General features: G+C 50.4%; 1 protein-coding gene across 13 annotated transcripts in view; it reads left to right on the top strand.

Annotated features, from left to right (window-relative positions):
* Mapk8ip3 (mitogen-activated protein kinase 8 interacting protein 3) overlaps positions 1–19,282 on the top strand; it is a 47,981-nt gene that overhangs the window by 13,596 nt on the left and 15,103 nt on the right. For 2 of the 13 annotated variants that reach the window (XM_045161189.1, XM_045161187.1), the window contains exons 2-9: positions 3,346–3,466; positions 4,553–4,623; positions 5,350–5,441; positions 9,628–9,651; positions 11,863–12,007; positions 16,024–16,270; positions 17,148–17,250; positions 18,111–18,229. In XM_045161189.1, coding sequence (XP_045017124.1) covers positions 3,346–3,466; positions 4,553–4,623; positions 5,350–5,441; positions 9,628–9,651; positions 11,863–12,007; positions 16,024–16,270; positions 17,148–17,250; positions 18,111–18,229 — 922 coding nt within the window. Of the gene's footprint in view, positions 1–3,345; positions 3,467–4,552; positions 4,624–5,349; positions 5,442–9,627; positions 9,652–11,862; positions 12,008–13,366; positions 13,491–16,023; positions 16,271–17,147; positions 17,251–18,110; positions 18,230–19,282 lie in introns of those variants that run through there. The other 11 variants (XM_004652162.2, XM_004652161.2, XM_004652167.2 and 8 more) reach the window with 8 other exon arrangements.

Raw genomic sequence — 19,282 nt, 5'->3', positions numbered from 1 at the left:
TACACGAAGCAGTCTTCAGTACCTCCATCCTATCATGCACAAACTGATGTTAGTTAATAGCATTTATCTATTCTTCATACAGTGCTTGTATCCACAGTTAACTCAAAATCACTATGGTTTTGTGTTTTGTTTTCTTTTTTTTCAAGGGAGGGTCTCACTCTAGCTCAGGCTGACCTGGAATTCACTGTGTAGTCTCAGGGCGGCCTCAGACTCATGGCAATCCTCCTACCTCTGCCTCCCAAGTGCTGGGATTAAAGACATGCACCACCCTCATATAGCTGCACAGAAAGGTGCATTTTGCCAGCAGTGAGGCGATTTTTCTTTACTAGTGTGCAGTGTGTGTAATCTGATGCGGTCTTTCTGCCTACTGCAGCCTCTCCTCTGCCAGCCCTTCTGCCCTTCCTCTGGGGTTTTCCACCCCCCCCCCCCACCCCCCCCCCCACCCCCCCCCCACCCCCCCCCCCCCCCCCCCCCCCCCCCCCCCCCCCCCGGCTGCACAGGATGAGTCATCCTCCATCCAGTGCTTTCAGTACAAAGACCTTGGGCAGGCTGCTGTGGGGTAGGGCCAGGTGGGTTATTACAGGAAGCACAGCACTGGCCAGATACCCAGACCTGAAGTCCACTTTGTTTTAGTCAGGTTTGCATTGCTATTAGGAATCCCCCAACCAAGAACAGCTTGTGGAAAAAGGAGGTTTATTTTGGCTTACTGGTTCGAGGGGAAGTTCCCCAATGCAGGGGAAAACCATGGCATGAGCAGAGGGTGGACATCTCCCCCTGGCCCACATAAAGTGGACCAGAGCAACAGGAATATGTGCCAAACACTAGCAAGGGGGAGCTGGCTATAACACTCATAAGCCTGCCCCCAACAATACACCACCTTCAGGAGACATTAATTCCCAAATCTCCATCAGCTGAGAACCTAACATTCAGAACACCCAAGTTTATGAGGGACACCTGAATCAAACCACCACCACACTTAAGTTTTTTTTTTTTGTTTGTTTGGTTTCTTTCTTTTCTTTTCTTTCTTTTTTTTTTTTTTTTTTTTTCCAAGGTAGGGTTTCACTCTAGCCCAGGCTGACCTGGAATTCACTATGGAGTCTCAGGGTGGCCTCGAACTCACGGCGATCCTCCTACCTCTGCCTCCCGAGTGCTGGGTTTAAAGGTGTGCACCACCACACCTGCCTTGTCCACAATAAGCTTTATATTCTGAGAAGTTCCTTGTGCCCTCAGAGCAGTTGGTTCCTACAAATGAAATTTCTTTATCATGTTCCAGTTTCCTGCTCAGTACACTGAGGTACTGGCACTCCCACAACCCCCACTGCTGGAGGAATCAGAACCTGGCGGCAGTGCCACACACCTGGCATGTGTCTCTGCAGTGGCTGGGCATACACCCACGGTTCCTTCCACCACCACTCCTCCTCTGGTCTGTCAAGAGCGCTTTTCATTTTGCAAGCAGTTTCTTTCTACTTGGTTTGGTGATCATTTTGCCCAGAAACTCTAGTTCTAGTCCTCCATCAAGAACTGTGAGTGCTGCCTGTGTTCTTAGTCCAGCAATGAGGTTGACCAGTGATTGAAGGCAGTTTAAGGAAAATGGAGCCTTGCCCTTATTTAGAAGTGTAGTACTAACAGGAAGTGCTCTACTGTTATAAACAGGACATCATTTGTGGAATCCTGTGCTCAGAAATTACTAAACCTTTCAAGGTGGCAGCAGCAGAGCATTAGCTGAGCCTAGGCTTTCCTACACGTGGGGTCCTGGGTGATATCCTGTGGCACACTGGTACATAAAGGCAGAACTCATAGCTCATTAAGAATGATACTGGGGTGGTGCATGCCTTTGATCTCAGTTCTTGGAAGGCAGAGAGGAGGATCACTGTGAGTTCATGGCCACCATGAGATGCTTGCTGGTGAAGCCTAATGACTTATGTTCGACTCTGCAGGTCCCTTGTAAGCCTGATGTATAAGGTGACGCAAGCACACAAGGTCTCACATGTGTACAAGGTGGTGCACACATCACATCTGCAGTTCTATTGCGGTGGCTGGAGGCCTTTGCATGCCAATTCATTCCCTCTTCCTGACAATCTCTCTCTCATAAAAGGAGGGGGGAAAAAAGATTGACACTAGGGGCTAGAGAGATGGCTAGGCAGTTAAGGCTCTTGCCTGCAAGGCCTAGTGACCCAGGTTTGATTCCCTGGAACCCATGTAAGCCAAACACACATGGTGGCGCTGTGTCTGGAGTTTGCAGTGGCTAGAGACCCTGGTGTGCCCATTCTCTCTCCACAATCTCTCTCTAACAAATATATATATATGTATATAATTTTTTTTTATTTTTTTTTTATTTTTTTTTTAGTTTTTTGAGATAGGTTTCACTGTAGCCCAGGCTGAACTGGAATTCACTATGTAGTCTCAGGGTAGCCTCAAACTCATAACAGTCCTCCTGAGTGCTGTGATTAAAGGCGTGCACCACCATGCCCAGCTCAAAAATAGAATATTTTTTAAAAAATTAGCCGGGCATGGTGGCATGTGCCTTTTAGCCCAGCACTCAGGGGACAGAGGTAGGAGGATTATCATGAGTTTGGGGCCACCCTGAGTTTACATAGTGAATTCCAAGTCAGATTCCAGGTCAGCCTGAGCTAGAGAGAGACCCTACCTCAAAAAACCAAATAAATAAATAAAAAGAATGATGGGGCTGGAGGGATGGTTTAGTGGTTAAAGTGTTTGCCTGCAAAGCTAAAGGACCCCAGTTCAATTCCCCAGGACCCATATATGCCAGATGCACAAGGTGGCACTTTGTTTATAGCGGCTGGAGGCCCTGGCACACCCATTCTCTCTCTCTCACTCTCTCAAATAAGTAATTTTTTTTAAGTAAATTCATAAAGAAAGAATGATATCTGGTGTGGTGGCACATGACTTTGATCCCAGCACTTGGGAGGCAGAGGTAGAAGAATTTCTGGGAGTTCGAGGCCACCCTGAGAGTACATCGTGAACTCCAGGTCAGCCTGGGCTAGAGTGAGGCCCTACCCCACCCCCCCAAAAAAAAGAAAATAGAAGAAGGAAGGAGAAGGGAAGAGAAGAATGGCATTAGCATTTGGTTCCAGTCATTCAGTCTTGGAATATTCTTCTTGCCTGTCCCCAGAGCTGTCTGTGAGGCGTGTGTGCACAGAGGGACAGGTACCAAGAACGAGTGGGGAGACATGGTTTGGAATTGGGAGGCTCCACTCTGGCCCCACAACTGAGTAGCTTGCAGTCTCTGAGGTGTCTCTGGCCTCTTGGGTCCTTGAAGCCACTTCCTGTGAAGGGTTGATATCACACAATCACCGTGGCTGCTTTTTTCTTTTGTATGCATAGAAATTCATTGAATTTGAAGATGCCTTGGAACAAGAGAAGAAGGAGCTCCAAATCCAGGTGGAACACTATGAGTTTCAGACACGTCAGCTAGAACTGAAGGCCAAAAACTATGCAGATCAAAGTAAGTGGCTTGGAAGCAGTTGGCAACTGAGTGTGCGTTTTGAGACCTGTCCAGCTTGGGAGGAACATAGAGCCTTTGATAAAAGGGATTAGAGGAGCTGGAGGACAGTGCCACCCAAAGCCCAGGATGTGCCAGTTTCACATGACCTTCCTCTTCCTTGCCAGTCTTGACTTGATAGTGCCACAAGCACAATGAAGGCAGTGGCATGATGGCCCTGATGGTGGGCGCAGGAACAGATTGCCTGGGTAACCATTGCTAGTTAGCCTGTTGGGCAGCTGTGCTGCTGGGACAGGTACTTGCTGGACCTGAGAGGACCATTCTGAGTATTGCCAGGAACCACTAACTTAGGAAGCCTAGCTGGCAGCCTAGAGGGGACAGTTAAGACATGGTCCTGCTAGCTCATGACATGTGTAGGGGACACTGTGGGTCATTTCATCACATACTTCTGTCATTGTTTAATTTTAACATGCCTTCATTTGAATTGTCTCTTTCCATGAGTTTCTCAGTCGTTAAAAAAAAAAAAAAAAACGGCCAGGTGTAGTGGCACATGCCTTCAATCCCCTCCTGGGAGGCAGAGGTAGGAGGATCACCATGAGACCACCCTGAGACTACATAGTGAATTCCAGGTCAGCCTGAGCTAGAGTGAGACCCTACCTTGAGAAGGAAAAAAAAAAAAAAAATGCTTACATAATGCTAGAGCTGCAACTCAGGACCTTGTGTCTGCTAGGCAAGCACTCTGTCTCTGGCCACACCCCGCCCTCACTCACTTCTTCTGTACCCTGGCACATGCTAAGAGTTTTAGACCGCTTTGGAAGCTCCTGACTATCCTGAGCCGGAGGCACCCTTAGGAGTTCTCCCTGTTGTGGTTTCGTTGACAGCGGAATCGAATCACGCATTCTCATATGTGGCACCCACGAAATAAATGCCACATAGACCGGCCAGTCTCCTCCTGGCAGGTACAACCCCTCTGAGCACAAGGTGCTGCCCCCATTCGTGCCAAGTGCCAGAGTCAGGCTGCAGGCCCGGGAGTGGGTACCGTGTCGTGCAGGGTGGGTTATCCAGCTGACAGCGGTTTTGTTTTCATAGTCTCGCGACTGGAAGAGCGGGAGTCGGAGATGAAGAAGGAGTACAATGCCCTGCACCAGCGGCACACAGAGGTGGGTGCTTGTGGGAGCTTGCCTGAGGCAAGCAGGTGGAAGCTACTAAGGCCTACAACTGCTGCTTTTTTGTTTTTATTTTTTTAGTATTTATTTATTTGCAAGCAGAGAGAAGGGTGCTCTGCGGCCCCTAGCCACTGCAAACGGACTAAAGAAGTGTGCGCTACCATATGCATCTGGCTTACATGGGTCCTGGTGAAGCAAACTTGGGTCCTGGCCTGGAGGGATGGCTTAACAGTTAAGGCACTTGCCTGCAAAGCCAAAAGACCCAGGTTCAATTCCCCAGGACTCATGTAAGCCAGATGTACATGGTGGCACATGGCATCTGGAGTTCATTGGCAGTGGCTAGGGGCCCTAGAGCACTCATTCTGTCTGTCTGTCTGTCTCTATCTATTTGCCTTTTCCCCCTTCTCTCTCTCTCTGTCAAGTAAATACATAAAAATAAAATATTTTAACAAAAAGAACATCATGAATTTTAAAAAAGTCCTGGGTCCTTAGGCTTTGTAGGCCTTATCCACTAGGCCATCCCTCCAGCACTCAACTGCTATTTTTACTGCTGACCTTTGGTTGCCTCTTCCAGTTCTGTTGTTGCCCAGGGGAAAGATGCCACTCCTGCTACTTAAGCCCCATATCCCCTGAACATGACTGTTTCCATACAAGCACAATGCTTCTGAACCGGTGTTGGGGACTCAGTGGGCATCACTAAATGGAGGCCTATTTTGGCAGATGATTCAGACCTATGTGGAGCACATCGAAAGGTCCAAGATGCAACAGGTTGGGGGGAGCGGCCAGACAGAGAGCAGCCTGCCAGGGCGGAGGTAGGTGGCCTGGGTGGGCAGGGCCAGGTGGGCTGGAGGAGGGAGTGGCAGAGGTGCTGGGCAGGATTGTGCATGGAAGTGGCTGTGGTGCATGCTCTGAGGAGCACAAAGTGTAGGCCTGTGTCTTCTGCTCAGTCTCAGGTCCGTGTATAAGGTCAGCCCTTGCTGTTCTTTGATCCTATATTTGAAATTTTGCCTACTTGCTAACATACATTTGAAGCCTAACAATCAGTGCTTATAGTGCTGTCATGGCCATTTGGAAGCTGTAGAGGGGATTTGTATCAATGAGCAGGCTCTTGACCAATGCGGAAGCCAGCAATGCCCTGCATCCCCATGTGACTTCCTACCAAGGTGTCACTTGGGGCACTGGAAGGGACTGGAGAGCATTTGATAGAAGTACATGGAAGTCTTGGCCTGATGAGGCAGCATTGAAGCCATCCTGGCACCTGGTAATGGGAACTTTAACCAGTCACCAAACATTTCTAGCCTCATATCTGAATCTTTGCTTGGCCCAAGTTCAGGATTTGGAGCTGGATCTGCTCAAGCAGCAGGGAGAAGCCTGCTGAGGCTGAGCCCCTCCCCACTGTCTGTGTGATCCCAGACCCCAGGCAGCAAGTGTCAGCAGTCCCATCTAGGCTATTGCCAGCTCAAGGGGCTGAGTAGATGACTAGAAGGATTAACCATCAGGTGAGGAGAAGGGTTAGAAACCAGAAACCCCAGAACCACAAAATGAAACAGGCAAGCACCTCATTGCCCTATGATCACTGGCTCCTGAAGCCAAGCCTTTGAGGCTGCCTTCTGGCTCATAGAAAGCTTCTGGTCACATCACATAAGGTCTCTTGGCTGCATTTTCACTCCTGCTTGCCTGTTCTGCGTGTTAAATCTATAAACAAGATTCAGGATGTAGCGCTCTGGGCTTCATTAGCCACTTCCTAGGTGACTGGCAAAGACGTCCTCTATTCTAGAGTCAGTAGGGACTGGCAGCGTGCTTTCAGACATGGTGCCTCTGTTTTCTGCAGGTAGAAGACAGTGGCACCCTTCCTCCCTATCTATCTGAGCCCCTACCAGGGCCCTTACAGTCAGGGCTGGGTCCTAGACAGGAAACAGGTAGCTTGGTCCCAAATGCTGTACGTTAGCAAGGTGATATGTGTGAAACTTTGGCAAGCTATAATCTGGTCGGTTTATTAGACCTGGAAGGTAGAGGTGCTGAATTGCAAGCTGCCGTTGCTGACTGGGGAAGACTCCTGTTCACTGTGACATCCTGACATCTGACCCATGGTGGTGACCAGGATGACCCTGAGGGTGTTCAACTTAACAGGCTCAAAATCTAATCTGGAATCACGGATCTTTGGGAGGCTTTTGCAAAGACCTAGCAGAACAGTCTGAGCCAGGCAGGGGTAGGGAGGTTTGGTAACTTCCTGACTTGTCACTTGCCAGTGTATCCTTAGAGCCAAGAATGATGGCTCATACCTGTAGTTCAGCACAGGAGCAGGTGCAGGAAGATCGCCCCATGTCCAAGTCCAGCTTGAGTTTTCAGACCAGCCTAGGCTCCCAAAGGAGACCCTGCCTCAGAAAAATAAAAGTTAATACGTGGGAACTCTGTGTGATAAGACTGTTCTGGAATGCATACCCAGTTTATCACAGAAGCCCCTGAACCCAGGATTGGCAAGACAATAGTATCCAGAGTCCTATGTCGCAGAAGCCAGTAACCCAGGACCCTGATGGTTCAGATCATCACCATAGGACAAGCTATGTTGAGCCACGGCCTCTAGGCAGGGGTGGGCTTTGTTGTGGATGTCTGCTTGGTGAGGCAGGGAGCCCCCTTGCTGCAGGACCCTGCTGCCACAGTGCCCCTATGGTACCCATGGTCCTGGGCAGTCTTCACTGCACTCACAAGGAATGTTTGCAGCCCTACTCTCTCCCTGGTACTAAGAGCCCAGCTTTTATCTCCATGGCAGGCAAACTGTGGACAGCTCGCTTTCCCCTTCAGAGAAGTGCAGGGCTCCAGGGCTGTTGGTGCCTCCCATAAGGACTTCTGGATGCACACAGCTTTATGCTAGAACTTCTCCACGGCTCTGCAGCAGCCCATCCCCTCCCACATGGACCCAGCATGCCCTTGACCCGTTTCATGAAGGGCGGGTCTATGAGTTTCCTCTGGCTATAACTGTCTATATCCCCTGGTCAGCGCAGTGCCTGTGGTGTTGGAGAAAAGAGTGACAACTGTGCCATATAGTTGCTAGGGAGGGGCCTTCTCCAAAGCCTGGGGAAGCCTCATGGCCTTTCCTGTGACCTGACAAATGAGACCCTCCAGCTCCAACCTATTCAGAAGAGGGCTAAGAGTCTGTTCACTCTTGAGGCAGAAGTCCTAGGGTATCTGATCTGCCTGCAAGGCTTCCTGAGGCTGAGGAGTGGGCAGCCATGTTGCCAGCCTCCCACACAAAGCTCCACAGCACAGGAGAATGATGCCTGGAGCTGGGCCACAGAGCCTGTCTGTGGAAGGACATATGCTCCCAGGCTTGTGGAAATTGGGAGGAAGAAGGACTAGTCCTTCAGCTCTGGGCTGTGCTCATCATCCTATCTAATGCCAGTGAAATTCTTCAACAGCCCACAAATTCTGTTTCCCCTATAGTTTTTTTTTTTTTTTTTGGTTTTGTGTTTTTGTTTATCGAAGTAGGGTCTCACTCTAGCTCAGGCAATGTGGAATTCACTATGGAGTCTCAGGGTGGCCTTGAACTCTCGGCAATCCTACCTCTGCCTCCTGAGTTCTGGGATTAAAGGTGTGCACCACCACGCCCGGCTCCCCTACAGTTTTTTGTTTTTGTTTTGCTTTTTTTTTTTTCTTTTTTGATTATTTGTTTTTCCAGGTAGGGTTTCACTCTGTTCCAGGCTGACCTGGAATTCACTATGTAGTCTCAGGGTGGCCTCAAGCTCATGGCGATCCTCCTACCTCTGCCTCCCGAGTGCTGGGATTGTTCTGCTTTTCAAGGCAGGATCTCACTCTAGTCTAGGCTGATCTGGAATTCACTATGTAGTTTCAGGGTGGCTTCTGTCTCACAGTGCTCCTCTACCTCTGCTGGGATTAAAGGTGTGTGCCACCACGCCCGGCTTTCTCCCCTGCAGCTTTTGAGAAGTCAGTCACAAAGAGCTTCCCTGTCCTGTCCGCCTAAACCGCAGCTGAGAGCAACATAGTGCAGGCATAGACAGCAGCCACCTTGACCTGACATCCAGAGGTATTGGCTAGTTGAGGTGAAGAAAACCCCACCTCCATCCCGAGAGTGAACTCTGACAGGTGGAGGCCATTCTTTAACCCTGCCTCCATCCTGAGGGTGTGACCTCTCACAGGTGGAGACCATCCTTTAACCCTGCCTCCATCCCAAGAGTGTGAACTCTCACAGGTGGAGACCATCCCTTAACCCCACCTCCATCCTGAGGGTGTAAACTCTCACAGGTGGAGACCATCTCTTAGCCCTGCCTCCATCCCTGAGAGTGGGAACTCTCACAGGTGGAGGCCACCATTAGCATTACTGGCCACGCTGTCCATAGGCTAAGGTGGAAGGATGCTCCCAGCCTGCCTCACTAGAAGCCTGCACATGCTTCTGTGGCATTGATGCTCCCATCTCAGCCAATGTCCTGGGGCAGATGTCTAAGTCTATCCTCTTTGAGCTCAGACTCCTCCCAATCCCCATTGAGGACTCCACAAGGTCTCTACTCCTGAGTCTGAGCTGCTTATGAGGCATGTGGCCTTTTCCTGCACTCCTGGCGTGCTTTTCAGAGGCTGCATGTCTGTGAAGTGAAGTTAGGGGAAATTCAAACACACTGTCTTTGAAACATTGCTGTAGACATGGGGAGGACCCCATGTGTCTCTGTGTGCTCTCACTTTTGTCTACATATGTGTGCCAGGTGCTTGTGATGGGATCTGTGTCCATTCCACCTTCCATCTGAAGGCCTCTTGTCAAAACCAAGAGGGTTTGTGTCTCCCTTGTGTGTCCTTGCAGATACTGTGCGTAACCATTGTTGTTTGTGTAGAGGGCTCCCAAGTGTCTCACCATCGTTGTCCACGCGCTTTCCCTGAGTGTGTGTACAGATGGGAGCCGGCCTGACCTTCGCTCTCTAATGTGGTCTTCTTGTCCTGCCCTTTGTGCTGTCGCTGCCGTGTACTGGCCATTGTGTGTGTTGCTGCCTGCAGTCCTCGCCAGTCGTGGAGGAAAAGGTAAAGCCTGCTAGTCCTCGTCCCCCGCAGTGCTAGGATCTCTGGGACGTGGGGTCGTCAGAGCCGGGAGACAGGCAGTGATGGCTTCCATGGCAAGTGCATGCTTCCTTCTGCGGCCGCTGCTGGGGCTCAGAAGTGCTTGCCAGGTGCATTCACAAGACAACTGAGGAGGCGGCAGACTGGTTAGGTACCCCAGCGCAACTGTAAAGTAGGGTGGCCAGGCCAGGGTTCCTGAGATGTCCAGGCCCCACTTAAGTGCATCCCCATGCTCAGGAAACACCTGCCCTTGTCACAGATGAAATCATGCCATTGACTCCTACCACATGGAGGTGTTGGACAGATGGCTACATCGTCCAACACCCTCCGCTTCAGGTGGTTCTGGCCTAACAGCCCAGTGCTGTCACTTCCCAACCTTGCACTCAGAATGGGTGGTCCCACTGACCCCTGTAGGCAGCATGGTTCCCTACAGGTAGTGGTCTCATGTCACCCTGAGAGCTGTGCATTCCCTTGTACACAGAGGCCTGGCCAAGCGTGGAGTAGAGTCAGTAGTATGTAGCATGTATGTCCCCCTATCCTGTGAGACAAGGGCCATCTCTCCTGCTGTCATCTTTTAGTGTCTGGTGGAAGCTAGCTTAGCATTGTTAATTTAGAAACATATGTGCTTGTCAGCTTGGGTTATCAGTAGGAGTGCTTATGGGGGTTATAGCTGTGTCCCAGAGTGTTCCCTATACTAGATTTGGGAGACCAGGGGAGGTAAAGTATGGGCAAGGAGGTTGGAGCAGGCAGTGTTGTGGAGCCCCCATCCCTCTAGCCAGGGTTATGCTGCTTTCACAGTGGCCCAGAGACCTTGAGAGCTGTTGTCAGAGCACCTCAGTATGGCTGAGCCAGGGAGATTCTGACCTCTCCAGCTCTATTGTCTCTTAGGAGCTGAGTTCTGTCTACTTAGTGGTGACAGGCCCAGAGTGTCCTGTATGAAGGAGTGTACCTTCTAGAGAAGCCTCTACCCCATTGCACAGACTTTCATGGGCACCTTAACCCTCTGGTTCTGTCCTTGCCATGAACAGCCTTCAGAGCAAAGCCAGGGCATGCTCGCCATAGGAGGCAGTGCAGCTTTGAACTGGACAGACTAGCTAGCTGGTCCCCAGGACTACATGGTGCCTCTACCAAGAGACCCCTGCCTAGTTAATGTAATCCCACCAGCAGCCTCCTCCCACCCCCAAATGTGCTGCTGCCTCTGCCCCTCTGTCCACCTCTTTGTCCTCTGTTCACTAGAAACAGACAAAACCCACATCAAAGCATGCATGCTAGCCTCATGGCCCAGCACCTTGAGACCCCTAAGAAAGCCTGTGATGCATCTCTTGGAGCTGAGCACTGAGCATCAGAGGCTGGATCAAGAATATCTCTAAACAGGGTGGACAGTCACCCCTAGGGCAGTGCTAGATGGGCTCCTGTGTGGCCAAAGCCACGTTATTGGCAGCCTTTGACAGAGAAGGGCTCAGAGCAAGGATGTGATCTCTGTCCCTGCTGCTGTTTGCTAATTACGGCCCATGGAAGCCTTCCTGGGCCTGGACCCACACACGTGCTTTGAACTTCACCCTTCAACTCCACTCTACTGGAGTCTCGATCTGTTAGGGACCCTCCAAGGGACCAGCCTTCTGTCAGCAATGACAGTGAGGGAGAGAAGATTCTCTCCCTGACAGGCTGCAGCAGTTACATGGTGGCACTCTTTGCTCTGGACCTGTCTTCATGGATTCACAGTGAAAAGTTCTGGAAAGTTCCAGTGGACTGGAGGGGCATCTAGGAGCAAAGGGCAGGATGATTGGGTCCTTTGCTGGCTCAGGACGTGGAGGCAAGGCTGGTGACCATAGTCACCAGGAGCCATGCCTGGGCTTAATCTTCCTAAAAGTCCCCATTCAAGGCCACTGGTCAGTGGTGACCCAACACCAAAGGTCTCATGCATAGTTGAGGAATTGCTAGCACTGACACTGTGTGTGTGTGTTTAAAACTGAAGTAAACAAAAAGCGATCTGTCATTGTGATGGAAAGGAAAGGGTACACAGGTCTGGATTACAGGGCAAACTTAGCAGCTAACTGGTCTCAGGATGCTGCTTGGAGCAGCTCTGTCCACTAGACGGCATCTCTGCTGAGTGGGGTTTGTGCTCTCCTCCAGCGTGTCTCACCGTCACCTTCCTTTCCTCCCCTCCTACTGCAGCAGGAAGGAGCGCCCCACCTCTCTGAATGTCTTCCCCCTGGCTGACGGCATGGTACGTGCACAGATGGGGGGCAAGTTCGTGCCTTCGGGGGACCACTGGCACCTGAGTGACCTCGGCCAGCTGCAGTCCAGCTCCAGCTACCAGGTTTTGTAGCCGTGCGTGGAGTGAAGGTCTCCCAACTGCTGGCATCCCGTGTTTATCCAGGGGACCCGGGCTTTCTCTACTCTTTCCTAGAGTCAGTTCACACTTCTCAACCTGGGATAGGCACCAAGAAACTGAGCCGGGTGTTAGGCATAGTGGACCCTTTACTACCCTTTGTGGCCTCTAACTGGCACTTGCTAGTCCAGACTAGCTCTCTGTTTCTTATGCAAACCACTCTGCTGTCAGATAAACCACATCTGTTAGGACTGAACTTAGCTACCACTGCCAAAACATACTTAAAAATACATGCTTCCCTCGGAGCAGAGCCCTGTCTTGACGCCTGGGCCTCTTGAGACTGGCTCTGCTTTCACAGACATTCAGTCTCTTGCCTGAGGCTTCTGAAGGCAGGAGGCACAGGCAAGGAATGGCTCTCTCTTGGGCCCTTCTCCACTTGCCCCTGGTCACGGCTCCTCGGCCATGAGCCCCGAAGGCAGACCCTCCCCCCATAGGTATGCATCACAAACATGGGCCCCAGATAAGGCCAGGTCTCTCGCTCCGGGCTCCACGTTATGCACTGCCCACGTGGTCTGTGTGCTTGGGCTGCCTGGAAGGCACCTACGGCACATTACCAGGTAAGGGCAGATGCCTTCCTGGGGTGGAGTAGGTGACCGTGGATCTAGGGGGTTCCCCTCAGTGACATCAGAGGACACATTCAGAGGTCAGGTCCCTGGGCTTCTGGACTTAGTGGGGCTGGTAGATTTGGGGCTCATGGCTTCTGAACTCTTGCTGCTGTTGCTCTTGGCCAACTGTCCTGCCTGTGTCCAGCTTGCCCGCAGGGCCATGTGCTGCTGCCTCTGTCAGAGCGACATGCTGCTGCTGCTTCATTCCAGGCAATGAGTGTCCAAGACACAGCTTGTGGGGACGGGGCTGTCCCTGGCCGTCTAAGCACAGCTCTGCTGTTCTCACCAGCTTTTCACACCCACCCACTTGCTTTCCCCGGGCCTGTGGAAGGGCTGCTTGTAAGCACTGGCTAGCACCATAGTGACCTCTGAAGGCCACATGGAGCCTGGTCCTGCCTCTCCTCCTGGGTGCCTGCTCAGGCCCAAGCTTGATCAGCTGCTCGTCTCACTGTGTCTTGTTTTTCTCTACTAAATCACCTGAAATTGTTCTCCCCATAAACCATAATGTTTTATGTTTTAGTTTGTTGTGTGTTTTATTGGACTTTTCTTATTTCAAAAATAATACATTTTAAGTTCTTTTTATGTTGTTTCAGGTTTTAAGGTTTTTCTAATTTCTTAATTTTTGCTTTTGTTTTGTTTTGTTTTGTTTGTTTGTTTTTATTTTGTTTTTGTGTACTGTAGTGTTTTAACCAAACAGTTGTGGCTACTCATGGTGAGGAATGACCGCTAAGAGTGTGGGTTCTTTGCAATACATTTGGAGGTCACTGCTCCCCGTTGATGTTAGGAGGTTGAGAGGTTTGCCCTAGGTAAGTGGTGGCCAGGGGGCATGTCCCCTGGGTAAGTGGCCCTGTAGGATACCAGAGCCAAGGCACTGGGGGCGGCATGGCCAAAGGGGAGAGCACCCAGTCATGACCTCTGGGTCACTGTGGGTTGGGAAACATGGCCGTTAAGAAATGTTGTCTAGAAGCATGTTTGACATAGCCCTGGCTTGTGTCTGGCCTGTGTGCATTTCCCTGGTTTCCCTTTGCTACATGGCAGCAGAGGCACACATCTGGCAGGCACTTGGGTGCCTCTGATGTGGGGCAGGCATGGATCTCTGAGAGCCACACCCCAAAACCTCAGTGTGAGCAGCTCTCATTTTTTTGGCACTCATCGGGATGTCACGAGGATAAGTTTCTTTGTCTTGTCACATGGGCCATTCAATTGAAGGGTACGGAACAGGAAACATTCTTTACCTATAGTCTTTCCTGATTAAAAAAAAAAAAAAAACAACTGGGTAATTTCAATAAAAATGGCCCTAAAGCCAGATCCAAAATGTTAATACAGAGCCATTTCCAAGAAGTCTTGACTGCCAGCGGAAGGTTCCACCACCTCACACTGTTGGCTGGGCTGTCAGGGCACCATAGGATGCTGGGCCATGGCTGTCACTCACTTGATGCCAAGAACGCCCCCCTCTGTAGTTGTCATAAAACTGTCCCCTATCTTTGCCAAGCAACCCCTGGAGGCACAATTGATAGGAAGATGTGGAATTTTGAGATTCCTCTTATAAATTGAGGATCCTAGTAGATGAGGCCAGAACCCTGTCTTCTGAAGACATGGCTGTGCTCAGTGCTAGGAGACCTGAGCCAGGGCCTAGCAGGAATCATGAAGCTCAAGCAAGGGTGTCCGTAGAATGGCTCTGACCCCTGGCACCCAGGTGTGCACTTCTGAGTTCACATCCCTGCATTCCCCACCTCTAGACAGGACTACCACCACCCACCCCCTGTGAGGTGAGCATCCTCAGCAGAGCGCTGCTCTGAACAGATGTCCCCCAGAAGACTGGGTACTCTACTAAAGGGCCTGCCTCAGGTGCACTGTGGCCTCCTTGGTCTTTCTGAGCTGGTCTTGCACCACAAGGGCCAGGGAGAGAAACAAGTGGACACAAAGACCTGCTGCTGCCCAAGCTGCTTGGTTGGAGCAGCCAAGACTGCTCGGGATCAATGTGTTACATATGGTTGCCAATATAAGTTAATAAAGGAGTATTTGAGGCCCATTTTTATTGAAATTACCCAGTTGTTTCTTTTTAATTAGGAAAGACTATAGGTAAGGAATGTTTCCTGTTCTGTACCCTTCAATAGAATGCCCTTTTGGATTTTGTTTGGTTGAGGGGTTTTTGTTTGTTTTGTGTGTGTTTTTTTTTTCTAGGTAGGGTCTCACTCTACCCCAAGCTGACCTAGAATTCTGTAGCCCCAGGCTGGCCTTGAACTCACTGTGTTCCTCTACCTCAGCTTCCTTTCCGGAATGCTGAAATTAAAGCCATGTGCCACCACACCTGGCTCTGTGTTTGTTTTTTTGTTTGTTTTGGGGTGTTTTTAGTTTTGGTTTTGGTCTCACTCTAGCTCAGGCTGACCTGGAAGTCTCAGGGTGGGCCTCAAACTCACACCCTCCTACCTCTGGGATTAAAGTGGTAGGATTAAAGGAGGCCACCATGCCTTTGTTTCTGTTTTCAAGGCATAGTCCCAGGCTAGCCTAGGTTTACCTGAAACTTACTCTGTAACTCAGGCTGGCTTGAACTCACAGTGATCTTACCTAAGCCTCCTGAGTGCTGGAATGACAGATGTGAACTACCACACCTGGCTCTAGAATGCCTTCTCTCCTCACAAGTCCTAAGGCTAAAAGCTGACAGCACTAGGGGTCCATGCTTCCCACAGAACACCTGGCAGTGAGGTCCCATTCTAAGGGAATGAAATTTGCATTACTATTAAGGTCCAGGTAGTGTTGGGGAAGCATTGAGCATTTGAGCTGCAGAGTCAGGAAAACTATGGCCCCTTTCCGCCGCCGACCTCCATCTAGACCCCGCATGTCTGTTCTAGAGGAGGTGGCAGGGACAGAGGTGGAAGCAGCCCTGTGTGGAGCACAGATAGGTCAGCACATGCCAGATGCCAACTTTCTGGTCCCCAGGTAGAGCCCTTTGTCCTATGCTGGGTGCCACCAGTTTCTGATTAATTCCCAAGTGCAAACTTTACCTCTCAAGTCCTCTGTGTAGCATCTCACCATCCATCCCTCACTGCGCTGGGCTGTCCCGTGTCTCCCACGGAAAGTGCAAGCTGAAGCCTGTTTCCAACTGTTCATAGAGGTGCCAGCTGCTTCTAGGAAGCCAGAGGCAGCTGTGGGTGAGAAGCATCAATTAGGAGTGACTAGGCTGGAGGGGGCTCCTGCCCCCAATAGGTGGGCACAGTGTTACTTTATTATAGCCAAGGGTCAGAGTTGCTGAGCCGTGGGGCCTCGGTGGGCGCCCCTGAAACTACAGTGCCATAGCCGGCTGTGACGAGCTTCCTCCTTCCTGTGCTTGGCCTGTAGTGTCCAAACGATGAAATGTCAGAGTCGGGCCAGTCCTCAGCAGCTGCCACGCCCAGCACCACAGGCACCAAATCTAACACACCCACATCCTCTGTGCCCTCGGCTGCTGTCACTCCACTCAACGAGAGCCTGCAGTCCCTGGGGGACTGTGGTGGTGGCACAAAGAACAACAAGCGAGCCCGGGAGAAGCGCAACAGCCGCAACATGGAGGTCCAGGTCACCCAGGAGATGCGAAACGTCAGCATAGGTATGCGGGCTGTTGCGTGCGTTGGCCCATCCCCAGTTTTGGAGGGAGGCCATGCTCTGCTGCCTGCCACCACCTCCCACCTCCCTGCCCACACCAGTGAGATGTTGCTTTCTCTTTGTATTTTATGTTTATGTATTTATTTATTGTTTTTTTGAGGTAGAATCTCACTCTAGGCCAGACTGGCCTTGAACTCATGGTGATCCTCCTACCTTTGCCTGCCAAGTGCTGGGAGGCCAGCTTTCTCTTTGTATTTTAATTTGGACAAATGTAATAGTCAGTTTAGGCTTTCCTAGAAAGTACCATGGGTGGGAGATTCAAACAGCAGCAGTGTATATTCTCATTGTGTTGTAGACAAGTGCGGGTCCTATCTAAGGCCTCCCTCCTTGGCTTGCAGATAGCCACCTCCCTGTGTCCTCACACATCCACCTTTCTGTTTGTGTCTTAATCTTATCTTAGAGTATTTTACATACCCAGACTCCCAAGTGCTATCACACAAGGGAGGGTCTCCTCTATGGAGTGCATCCCTGGAGAAAAGGAAATTTAGCTTATTCCACGTGATCACAAGGGAGGCCCAAGTTGGGACCTGCAAAGACTTTGAATTTCATGGGGATGGCAAACTGAGTCTGCTGTGACCTGCCAAGACATAGATTTCATGGGACAGCCCACTGGGTATGTCTACTGTGGGCCTTCCTCCCTAGACTCCCGTAGTACTGGGGTTTCCATCAACCTGCCCAGTAAGGGGAAGGCCGTTTTTTAACAGTCGTGCCTGGTGGGAGCTAGTATGAGGTCTACAGGTACAGGCCAGGGGTCCTCTGTGTATAGGGTGGGAGTTGCCAATGCTGTCCCCTGACCTCAGGTTTCCTATGTTTTCTCCTAGGCATGGGCAGCAGTGATGAGTGGTCTGATGTTCAGGACATTATCGACTCTACCCCAGAGCTGGACGTGTGTCCAGAGACCCGTCTGGACCGCACTGGAAGCAGGTGCTCACTCAACTAGGCCCTGGGTCAGGCTCAGTCATGAGTTGGTACCTTTAGTGGTGGTAGCATATCCCAGTCAACCTACAGAGCAAGTTGGCACCAGGTAGCTGTGTCAGTTAACCTTCTATCTTTATAACAAAATATCAGAGATAATCAACTTAAAAACAGGAAAGATAGAGCTAGAGAGATGGCTTAGTGGTTAAAGCGTTTGCCTGCAAAGCCAGAGGACCCCGGTTCAATTCCCCAGTACCCATGTAAGCCAGATGCACAAGGTGGTTCATGCAACTGGAGCTCGTTTGCAGTGGCTGGAAGCCCTGGTGTGCCCATTCTGACTCTCACTCTGCTTCTTTCCTTCTCTCAAATAAATAAGTAAAAAAAAAAAAAAAAAAAAAAAAAAAAAAACAGGAAGGATAGCCTGTAGTTGTGGCTCATGCCTTTAACCCCCAGCGTTTGAGAGTCTGACATGAAGTGGCCATGAGCAGGAGGCCAGCCTGAGCTGGAGTGAGGCTGCCTCTATAGAGGAAAAGTTGGTTAGGTTTACAGTTTCAGGGGTTTCGGTCTGTGAGTGTTTGACCCCATGGCTTTAGATGTATGATAATGGGGGGGGGGGGTCCAGGGTGGAGGAGGTTTCTTCCTTCATGGAGTCCAGGAAATAGGGAGAAAGGGTTTGGACCTTACTGTTCCCTAAAAAAGCACACCATCAGTAACCTCACTGCCTCTTAGTGGGCCCCTCTTCCCAAAGATTGCACAACAGGCTAGGGACCAAGCCTTTATCACCTGGGCCTTTTGAACATCAAATACAAACCCAAAGCACAGCATGTGTATGCTGCCCCTGACTGCCCTTTCTGTCTGTTTCCCAACAGCCCAACCCAAGGGATTGTGAACAAAGCTTTTGGCATCAACACTGACTCCCTGTACCATGAGCTATCCACAGCAGGGTCCGAGGTCATCGGGGATGTGGACGAGGGGGCCGACCTTCTAGGTAAAAACAGCAGTGTATGGCACTATGATAGTTTGGACTCTGTTGGTCATTTTGTCTGTGATAAATGGAAAGTTCCATGGTCATGGGCTCTATAAGTTACTGTAGTAAATTCCTCATTATATAGTTCTATCATCATAGAAGTTTCTGTGATCATTGTTACCTCGTGATTAAGACAGCTTTCCCCCAGATGTCATTTCCATGCAGAATCTTATGAAGAGTGGTGGGGAGCTGAGGATGGAAGCAGTGCATGTTATAGTTAGTGTCTCATTGCTGGGACAAAACACCAGATCAAAAACCACTGATGGGAGGAAAGTGTTTATTTTGGCTTACCGTCTCAAAGGGATAGTTCAGCTTAGCAGGGAAGTGATGGTAGAGAAGAGGCTGGACATCACATCTTTCCACAGCAGCTGGAAGAAAGCAGCAAGAGTGAGCTGAGCTCTGGCAAGGAGCCTGCCCCCAGCAACACACCTGCTCCAGAAGGCTCCACCTCCCAAACTGCCACCTGTGGGACATTGAGTATTCAAAACACTTGAAGCTATGGTTACATCCCACATGCAAACTACCACCATGCACCTGTGAGGCTTCACTGGAGGCCAGCACTGCAGCCAGACAGCGGGGCTACAGCAGGGGAGCTGCCTGGTAGCACCTCTTCATAGAAAGCTCCATAGGCTGTTGAGGGAGCTGGGCATCAGACACGTATTCTGCCGTAACCGTAACCACGATCGGGTATTTGTGTGTACCGCTGCACATCGGCATCTCTACTGCTGTACTTTTTTTTTTTTTTCTTTTTCTTTTTCTGTTTTGAGGTAGGGTCTCACTCTAGCACAGGCTGACCTGGAATTCACTATGTAGTCTCAAGGTGGCCTCAAAATCATGACAATCTTCCTACTTCTACCTCCCAACTGCTGGGATTAAAGGCGTGTGCAGCCATGCCTGGCTTTACTGCTGTGCTTTTTAGAGTAATGACCACCCTGGGTTCTGGTTGCCATGAGACCTACTTTTAGAGTCAGTGGGTGTTCTGGAGTGTTGGTTTATGCAGATGTGAAAGTTGGT

Source organism: Jaculus jaculus, chromosome 11, assembly GCF_020740685.1.
Source record: "Jaculus jaculus isolate mJacJac1 chromosome 11, mJacJac1.mat.Y.cur, whole genome shotgun sequence".
Lineage (NCBI taxonomy): Eukaryota > Metazoa > Chordata > Mammalia > Rodentia > Dipodidae > Jaculus > Jaculus jaculus.
The sequence above is the reverse complement of the archived record's forward strand: the minus strand, read 5'-3'. Positions and strand labels throughout refer to the sequence as shown.